Source organism: Papio anubis, chromosome 17 (genome assembly GCF_008728515.1).
Source record: "Papio anubis isolate 15944 chromosome 17, Panubis1.0, whole genome shotgun sequence".
Taxonomy (NCBI): Eukaryota; Metazoa; Chordata; class Mammalia; order Primates; family Cercopithecidae; genus Papio; species Papio anubis.
In genome coordinates this window covers 52,370,374-52,380,762 of record NC_044992.1, presented here as the reverse complement: position 1 = coordinate 52,380,762, position 10,389 = coordinate 52,370,374, and the positions used below count along the sequence as shown (strand labels likewise).

Sequence of the window (10,389 nt, the reverse complement as noted above, 5' to 3'; positions counted from 1 at the left end):
CCTGATCTACACTACAACATTACTGATAATTCCTGTCATTCTTAGATTAAGAAGGGAGAGAGGACTGTATTACTACAGTTGTGGACACAGTAGAGGGGTTAGTCTCCCCCAGCCCCAGGAGTAAGGGATGCTGGGCTGCTTGAACACAGGCCTTTTTAGAACTCCCTTCAAACAGGATCCCAGAGATGTGGGGAGAAACTAACTGGCCTTAAGACTGATTGTGCTACAGCTTTCGAAAACTATAATGCCTTTCAAATATGGCTTATTACTTGGATCTCAATATCTCCCATATATCTTGGGTGGAATATTTCGCTGAAGATCTTTCTGTCAATCATTTACAATCATGTGCTGCAAAACGATGTTTCGGTCAACAATAGACCACATATATGATGGCGGTTCCGTAAGATTATGATGGAGCTATCCCTATACAGGTATACTATTTTTGTCTTTTGTTTTTTGGTTTTTTTGAGATGGAGTCTCACTCTGTTGCCCAGGCTGAAGTGCGATGGCGCGATCTCAGCTCACTGTAGCCTCCACCTCCCAGGTTGAAGCGATTCTCCTACCCCAGCCTCCTGAGTAGCTGGGATTATAGGCACGCGCCACCACACTCAGCTAATTTTTGTATTTTTAGTACAGACTGGTTTTCGCCATGTTGGCCAGGCTGATCTCGAACTCCTGACCTCAGATGATCCACCCACCTCGGCATCCCAAAGTGCTGGGATTACAGGTGTGAGCCACTGCATCCAGGCCCTGTTTTTATCTTTTATACAGTATTTTAACTGTACCTTTTCCAGGTTTACATACACAAATACCTGTCATTGTGTTACAATTGCCTTTATTATTCAGTACAGTAAAATAGGGTACAGGTTTGTAGCCTAGGAGTCCTAGGCCCTACCATATAGCCTAGGTGTACTCTAGGCTACACCACCTAGGTTTGTGTAAGTATACACTATGATGTTAGCACAATGGTGAAATCACCCAGTGACACATTTCTAAAGCTCCTCACATGGCAGGCAATGCATGACTGCATATGAAAGCTCTTAAATAGGGAATAAATTTCTAAATTAATCTCAAAAGAAAACAGTCATTATTTACTATTTATGGAATTTTTTTTAAAAAGGAGCAAAAGTTTCATTTCAATGGGAACTAATTTGGGGCTAGAGTGTTATATTTAACTTTCACCCCAAAGTTGCAACGTGTTCTGAAATTTTTCCCTGTAAAATAATTATTTTAATTCAATTTAAATAAAACCCACCCAGTAAACTTCAAGCTTTAAGAAGTCTAGGTTCCCATGAAATGTGAGAGGAAGTCAGCACTGATTTCACAAATCTAATTATAACAATAGATCCATCCCTAAGTGAGGTGAATCTTGGAATCCCTTCAATTTTATTTTTTATTTTATTTTTTTGAGATGGAGTTTTGCTCTTGTTGCCCAGGCTGGAGTGCAGTGTTGTGATCTCAGTTCACTCCAACTTCCGCCTCCCAGGTTCAAGCGATTCTCCTGCTTCAGCCTCCTGAGTAGTTGGGATTACAGGCATGCACCACCATGCCTGACTAATTTTGTATTTTTAGTAGAGACAGAGTTTCACCATGTTGGTCAGGCTGGTCTTGAACTTCTGACCTCAGTGATCCACTCACCTCGGCCTTCCAATGTTCTAGGATTACGGGTGTGAGCCACCGCACCTGGCCCCCCTTCCATTTTAAAACCATCACTATGCACCCTGTGCCTCTGCTAGGCACTGGAATAAGATGAAGCACCTTCTTGGAGTTTACATGCTGATAATTGTGCCAGACAGTAATAAAATAGGTAAGAATGGCTGTGGGGGAAGTCAGCTGGGTCCTAGTTATAGCCCAATTTCAGGAAATTAACATGTTGACTTTAACAGCCTAAGCCTCCTCTCCATGTGTGCACACAGGGTAGATCTCTGAAGGGTGGCACTGTAACTTCTAGAGTAATAGCTGTGTTGAGTCAAGGCAGGATGACAGTTCAGGCTCCTCCTAGGCTAGTGCAAAGGGCTCTTGACTCCGATTAAAGCCTTCTCTCCCAGACTGAATTGCCCACCCCCAACACCTCTCCTACAGAAAATGTGGAGTCCTCGCTTATTCCCTGGCAGCCCCTACCTAATAGGGTGGTGAATTCATTATCAAACATGCAACAAAAGATACCGAAAGTTTAGCGAAAATGGCAACATTTTGGAATAAATGACTGTAATGTGCGTCGTGCCTGCCACCCGAACTGGCGCCCATTTTGCAGCTCAGTTGCTCTCCCTGAAAGGAAGAGTATGCTCAGATTTCACCTTGGAGGAGGAAGAGTTCAGGCTGCCACAACTGGACTAGCACTTCTGAAGATCCTGAAGTGAGGTCCCCTGACTTATTTGGGAAGTTCTGCCGCGCCCCCACCCCACCACAACAGGCTGCTGGAGTCCTGGGACCACCCGGGTCTGCGGCCCAAATCCTTCCTCCCTAAGGGGAGGGGAGGGATGTTCCGGCCGGGCGGGGTGGGAGGCGGGGCTTAGGAGGGATTGTGACCTAAGTTTGCCCTGGTGACATGGAGCAGATCTAGACTGGAGCCTAAAAAAGGTGACATAAATAAAGGTGTCATAAAGACGGGGCGGGGCGCACACTTATCAGAGGCGTGATGGTCTCAGGGCTGCCAGAATGACTCCCGCTCAGTGCGTGGCGCCAGCGCCTGTCATGTCCCTGCTACCTCTCTGGGGCCCACGGCTCCTCCTCACGTGGCAACTCCTGTGGCTACTAGTCCGGGAGGCTCAGCCTCTGGAGTGGGTCAAACACCAGCTCCAGCTGACCTCTAACACCCTGGGACCTACTGAACGTTGGTCTTCCGGCTTGTCTGATCTCCCACGGGAGACTCCCTATACGCTTACTCCCCGAATTCTGCAAGATGAATATTCAAATATGGATATACTGTATCCCAGCAGCCTGCCTCCAGAACTCCGGGTGAACTCAGATAAGCCTTCAGGGATCCCTGAGGAATTCCAGCAAGAGCCCAAAACTCAAAATCCAGAGACCCTGGAAGGCATCCAGTCCTCTTCACTCCAGGAAGAAGCCCCAGGGCAGCTTCCACAGCTCCCTGAGGAGGTAGAACCTTCTTCAACCCAGCAGGAGGCCCCAGCTCTGCTTCCAGAGTCCTCTATGGAAAGTCTAGCTCAAACTGAACCAAATCATGAGGTGACAGTTCATCCTCCAGGTGAGGATCAAGCTCATTATAACTTGCCCAACATTACAGTTAAACCTGCAGATGTGGAGGTTACCATAACTTCAGAGCCTACCAATGAGACAGAATCTTTCCAAGCCCAGCAGGAGGCCCCGATTCAGTTTCCAGAGGAGGCGGAACCTTCTGCAACCCAACAGGAGCCCCCAGCTGAGCCTCCAGGTCCTCCTATAGAGGCTGAACTTTCCCCCAGTGAGCAGGAGCAGCCAGCTCAGCCTTCGGAGTCTTCTGGGGAGGTTGAATCTTCTCAGACCCAGCAGGAGACCCCAGCTCAGCCTCCAGAAGAGACAGAACCTTCAGCAATCCAGGAAGAGGCCCCAACTGAGCTTCCAGGTCTTCCTATAGAGGCTGAACTTTCCCCCAGTGAGCAGGATCAGCCAGCTCAGCCTTCTGAGTCTTCTGGGGAGGTTGAATCTTCTCCAGCCCTGCAGGAGACCCCAGCTCAGCCTCCAGAACATCATGAAGTCACAGTTTCACCTTCTGGTCACCATCAGACTCAGCATTCAGATTTGCCCAGTGTCTCTGTTAAGCCTCCAGATGTGCAGCTCACCATAGCAACAGAGCCTAGTGCAGAGGTGGGAACTTCTCCAGTCCTCCAGGAGGCTACAGCTCAGCTCTCAGGGCCAGGTAATGATGCAGAACCTCTTGCCATCCAGCACGGGGGCCCACCTCTGCCTCCAGAGTCACTGCAAGAGGCTGGACCTTCAGCAATTCAACAGGAGACTTCAGTTCAATCTCCGGAACCTGTTAATAGTGAGAACCCCTCTCCAACCCAGCAGGAGGCTGCAGCTGAGCATCCACAGACCGCTGAGGAGGGTGAGTCTTCTCTAAACCAGCAGGAGGCCCCAGCTCAGACTCCAGAGCTCCCTAATGAAGTTGTAGCTCAACCTCCAGAGCATTCAAACCTGACTCAAGCCACAGTTCCACCTTTGGACCTGGGGCTTACCATCACTCCAGAATCTGTGACAGAGGTTGAACTTTCTCCAACCATGCAGGAGACCCCAACTCAGCCTCCTAAGAAAGTTGTATCCCAACTTCCAGTACATCAAGAGATAACAATTCCAACACTAGGTCAGGATGAAGCTCAGCATCCAATGTCACCCAGCGTTACAGTTCAACCTTTGGACCTGGGACTTACCATCGCTCCAGAACCCACTACAGAGGCTGAACATTCTACACTCCTGAAGAAGACTATAGCTCCTCCAAAACATCCTAAGGTGACACTTCCACATCCAGACCAGGTTCAGACTCAGTATTTACACCTGACTCAAGCCACAGTTCAACCTTTGGATCTGGGGTTTATCATCACTCCAGAATCCACAACAGAGGTTGAACTTTCTACTGTCCTGATGACTACAGCTCCTCCTCCAGAACACCCTGAGGTGACACTTCCACCTTCAGACCAGGTTCAGACTCAGCATTCACACCTGACTCAAGCCACGATTCAACCTTTGAACCTAGGGCTTACCATCACTCCAGAATCCACAACAGAGGTTGAACTTTCTCCAACCATGCAGGAGACCCCAACTCAGCCTCCTAAGAAAGTTGTACCCCAACTTCTAGTACCTCAAGAGGTAACAATTCCAACACCAGGTCAGCATGAAGCTCAGCATCCAATGTCACCCAGCGTTACAGTTCAACCTTTGGACCTGGGGTTTACCAGCACTCCAGAACCCACTGCGGAGGTTGAACCTTCTACAGCCCTGACGACTACAGCTCCTCCTCCAGAACACCCTGAGGTGACACTTCCACCTTCAGACAAGGGTCAGGCTCAGCATTCACACCTGACTCAAGTCACAGTTCAACCTCTGGCCCTGGAGCTTACTATAACTACAGAACCTACTACAGAGGTTAAACCATCTCCAACCACAGAGGAGACCTCAACTCAGCCTCCAGACCCGGGGCTTGCTGTAACTCCAGAGCCCACTACAGAGACTAGACATTCTACAGCCCTGGAGAAGACTACAGCTTCTCATCCAGACCAGGTTCAGACTCTGCATCAAAGCCTGACTGAAGTCACAGGTCCACATACTGAACTAGAACCCACTCGGGATTCATTGGTACAGTCTGAAAGTCACGCCCAAAATAAGGCTTTAACTGCATCAGAGGAACAGAAGGCCTCCACAAGCACCAACATATGTGAGCTCTGTACCTGCGGAGATGAGACACTGTCATGTGTTAATCTCAGCCCAAAGCAGAGGCTCCGCCAAGTGCCTGTGCCAGAGCCCAACACCTACAATGGCACCTTCACCATCTTGTAAGAATCACCTTTCCCCAATTGTCCTCTGTGTCCTGCCTGACGTGGCAGCCTTTTCCTGGAGGCCTTCCTGGGCTTTCTTTGTCTCCCCAAGCCATCCTGACAACTGACTTTCTGCTTTCACCTTTGCTTGTCAATTCTCCTTTCTCCTCATTCTCCTTCATTCTCCTTTAATGTTAGACCCATTCTCCAGTCTTTTACTTTTACTCCAGTCTTTTACTCTTACTTGTTTTCTCATCCATTTTTATTTAGCCCCATCACATCATTGCTTAACCGCCACTCTCCTCCCATTTTTGCTTCACCCTCTTTACAGCAACCTGTCCCCCTCCCAATCTCAGTGATGAGGCTCTAAGTGGTTAAGAGTTGATTCCGGAGCCAGGCTACCTGGGGTTGAACCCAGGTCTGTTTATTAGGTTGGTGACTCAGAGCAAGTTATTCCGCTCTGTGACTCAGTTTCCTCACCTTTCAACTGGGGGTTATGCTAGTTCCCATTTCATAGGATTGTTGTGAAATGTAGGTGAGTGAATATATGAAACACTTCATCAGTGCCTAGCATATGTAGGAGTGTTGGCTGTCCACATGATTACTCAGTCCTTTAGTTATGTCCACAACTCATCATTGTCCCTGGCTTTCTATATGTAGCACTCGTTTTGTGTCAAACCCAGGGCCAAATATGCTACTGTCTCCAGAACATGAAAATGATAGGAGGGAAGAAATACAATAGGCATAAAAAGGGAAGTATGTATAATTAATCACTAAAAGAAAATGCATACTATCGGTACTAGAATTTACCAGAATCTGTGATCCTTGAGGTGCGGAGATCAAGGAAAGCTATATGGATAAGCTAAAACTTTACTTTGGTCTTAAAGAGTAGCTATAATTTGTTAAATAGAAAAAAAATGGGAGTACAGTCTAGGCAAAGGCATGGCTACAGGTATGGTTGGAATTTAGTAGACCAATCTGGCTGCAAAGAATTAGGTGAGGGAGCAATGCAGATATGATTATGTAAAACCTTGACTATCAGCTATAGGAGTTTGAAAGTTACACAGTGAGGTATGGAAAGCCATTGAAAGTTTCCAAGCAAGAGAGGTTAAATTACTAAAACAGGAGAATTATTTTATTTAGTTTTTTGCTTTATGTTCAAGTGTAGACATGCAAAGGATTATTTTAGAATCCGTATGTAGAGCGCCCAAAAGGAGAAGCTTATTTCCAGGGAGACAACACAGAAAGGTCTCGCAAAACGTAGGAGTAAAGTGTGAAGGGTCCAAATCAGATGGGTTGTAATAAGAGTGGAAAGAAAAAGCCTAGGATGTTTCAGCAGAGGGCAAAGCTTTGGTCTACCTGGCATAGGGTTTCTTTCTACTTATTTATTGATAGTGATAAGCTTTTGCCTATTTTTCTGTTGAATTATTTACCATTTTTGTGCTGATTTGTAGAAGTTTGTTTAAACACATAAGTGGTTTTTGATAAAATACTTACATTCAAGGTAATTAACTGGCATCGTCTGTCCAAGAGATGGGACAGATAGGAAGTTAAGCTTCCAGTAGATGCCTCATCATTTGTGCCAGTGGCCCCGCATTGTTTCTTGATGAATTGTGAAAACTGGGAAGCTGATAGCTCTGGAAATGAGAAAGCAGGTGTTATTTTCTGTAACTGAATATCCCCGACAAGGTTGCCACGATTCTTTTACTTATCCTGTTCATTCTTTTCCTACCTATTCAAAGATATAAACTGTGTTTCTTCACAGAAATTTCCAAGGAAACTATATTTCTCACATTGATGGAAATGTATGGAAAGCATACAGTTGGACCGAGAAACTGTGAGTATATATTCTCTCTGAATATGACAGAAAACTAACTGCATTGTAAGATCCTTCTCGGTCCAGAATTTTGAGGTCAATACCTCTGAAAAAAGATATTTCCCCTCCATTCCCCAAATCAGCCTCTGTTGATTGCAATCCTATGGTTATTTTAAAATTAAATTTGGTAGGCTCTCTTTTTTTTTTTTTTTTTTTTTTTTGAGACGGAGTCTCGCTCTGTCGCCCAGGCTGGAGTGCAGTGGCCGGATCTCAGCTCACTGCAAGCTCCGCCTCCCGGGTTCACGCCATTCTCCTGCCTCAGCCTCCAGAGTAGCTGGGACTACAGGCGCCCGCCACTTCGCCCGGCTAGTTTTTTGTATTTTTTAGTAGAGACGGGGTTTCACCGGGTTAGCCAGGATGGTCTCGATCTCCTGACCTTGTGATCCGCCCGTCTCGGCCTCCCAAAGTGCTGGGATTACAGGCTTGAGCCACCGCGCCCGGCCTTGGTAGGCTCTCTTTAAGAGGCAACTTAAATTTATTTATCATACAAATAATACATGGTTATATTCTCTTTTTTCCTCTTTTTTTTTCAGAGTCAGGATATTACTTTGTCCCCCAGGCTGGAGTGCAGTGGCACAATTACATCTCATTGCAGCCTTCACCTCCCAGCCTCAAGCGATCCTCCCACCTCAGCCTCCCAAGTAGCTGGGACCACAGGTGCACGCCACCACGCCCACCCAATTTTGTATTTTTTGTAGAGACAGGGTCTTCCCATGCTGCTTAGGCTGGTCTTGAACTCCTGAGCTCAAGTTCTCCTCTCACCTTGGCCTCCTAACATCCTCATATTACAGGCATGAGCCACTACCCCCAGCCCAATTCTATTTTTAATGTATAAAAATGCAATAACAGGTATAACAAAAACCCTCCTTGTGCCCTACTCCCTCATCCCTGAGGTAATGCTACTCTGCATTTAGTGTTCATCCTTCCAGACTTTTTCCCATTTGCCTACATACATATTTACATAAAGCAAAATAGATTTGCTGTGTGATTTTAAAAATCTTTTTTCTTTACATAAATGGTAACATCTTGCAATTTGATTCTTTCACTTCATGATATGCCATAGATTTCTTTCCTTCCCAGTACTCAGATGGTCACCCCATTCATTTAAACTCCTGAATCATCCATAGTCTGGATGCATCATAGTTTATTTAATAATTCCCCCATTGATGAATATTTAGATTATGCTTAGTTTTCTTGTTACATGCATTGCTGCAGTGAAATCCCTGTACATGCTTCTTTGTGAACATGGGCAAGTATTCCTGTAGCATAGATATCTAGAAATGGAATTGTTGAAGTGAAGACTATGTAGATATAAAATTTTAATTGCCCTCAAAAATGTTGTGCCAACTTACTCTAAGTTGGAAAATACCCAGCGGTGAAAAGGTGTGGGGAGATGACATCATTCATTTCCCCACACCTTTTCACCGCTCGGTATTCTCCAACTTTTTGTTGATGTTATGGATGAATAAAAGGGATTCCACCTAAATTTGAATTTTTCTGATTACTCATGAATTTAATTATCATTATATGTTTATGGAACATTTGTGTTTCTTCTCTGAGTTTTCTATCCTTTGTTCTTTTTCCTGTTGAATTGTTTTATCCTTTTCTTACTGATTTGTAGAAGGAATTGATTTAGACACAAATGATTTTGGAAAAAAATGCTTACGTTCGAAGTAACTGGCATTTTTCACAACAGTTTGTGTGTCACATTACCAGTTCAACTTATATAGACAAGCCATACGTGAGTTCTAAATTAAAAATAAAACACATGCTAGATGCGGTGGCTCACGCCTGTAATCCCAGCACCTTGGGAGGTCTAGGCAGGTGGATCACCTGAGGTCAGGAGTTTGAGACCAGCCTGGCCAATATGGTGAAACCCCGTCTCTACTAAAAATGCAAAAATTAGGCAGGTGTGGTGGTGGGTGCCTGTAATCCCAGCTACTTGGGAAGCTGAGGCAGGATAATTGCTTTATTTATTTTTTGAGACCTAATTTTGTTATTGTCGCCCAGGCTGGAGTGCAATGGTACGATCTTGGCTTACTGCAACCTCCACCACCTCCACCTCCTGGGTTCAAGCGATTCTCATGCCTCAGCCTCCCGGGTAGCTGGAATTACAGGTGCCCACCACCATGCCCAGCTAATTTTTATATTTTTAGTAGAGACAGCGTTTCACCATGTTGACCAGGCTGGTCTTGAACTCATGACCTCAGGTGATTCACCTGCCTTGGCTCCCCAAAGTGCTGGGATTACAGGTATGAGCCACCATGCCAGGCCAGAGCTACATTTTAAAAGCAAGACAATTATTACAAAAGTCAGGATAGTTGTTACCTAATTTGGGTTAGAGAGAGGGATTTGATTGGAAAGGGGCACACTGGGGCTTCTGGGATGCTAGCAATGTTCTTTTGTAACAATATGGGTATCTCCTTTTTAATTATTAAACTGAATATTTGGCCAGGTGAGGTGGCTCATGTCTGCAATCACAACACTTTGGGAGGCAGAGACAGGAGGATCACTTGAGCCAGGAGTCTGGGTACAGAGTGAGACCCTGTCTCAGAAATTAAATAAAATACAAAGAACATTGATGACCTGTACACTGTATGCACATTGTAGTTCTCACATTTTTTTTGATGGGGGTAAAAGGTTGAATAGCTTCACTTGCAGCCCTGACATGGTTCCATGTGGGGCTTTCATTAGGTTTGGGAAAAGAGGAGAAAATGGAAGTTCTGCTGATCTTGGTGCCACCCAGAGGTGGATTCTAACAGGGACTTTGGGATCTAGAGAGGAGGCAGTTTGGTGGGAAGAGTGGGTAGGGGTGTGCTTGTGTGTGTGTGCGCTTTCCTGTGTGTGCCTCTGTGTGTGTGTGTGTGTGTGTGTGTGTGTGTGTGTGTGTGTGTAGTGGTGGACAGAGATGGACACAACAAGGAAAATGTAAGAAAATATTTGAATGAAAGCAGAGCAGATACCACCGTCTTGAAATGACCATGACCCAGCTTTCCCCCACATGCAGGACATAGTCCTGTGTGGCAAATAGTTGTACTTAGG

General features: G+C 45.6%; 1 protein-coding gene across 4 annotated transcripts in view; it reads left to right on the top strand.

Annotated features, from left to right (window-relative positions):
• Positions 1-2,641: 2,641 nt before the first annotated feature.
• The window catches only part of LOC100999055 (leucine-rich repeat-containing protein 37A3-like), a 31,027-nt gene continuing 23,279 nt past the window's right edge, over positions 2,642-10,389 (top strand). For 3 of the 4 annotated variants that reach the window (XM_009190893.4, XM_009190892.4, XM_009190891.4), the window contains exons 1-2: positions 2,642-5,489; positions 7,237-7,308. In XM_009190893.4, the coding sequence (XP_009189157.2) occupies positions 2,659-5,489; positions 7,237-7,308 (2,903 nt within the window). In that variant the 5' untranslated portion in view covers positions 2,642-2,658. The remainder of the gene's footprint in view (positions 5,490-7,236; positions 7,309-10,389) is intronic. The other variant, XM_009190894.4, reaches the window with a different exon arrangement.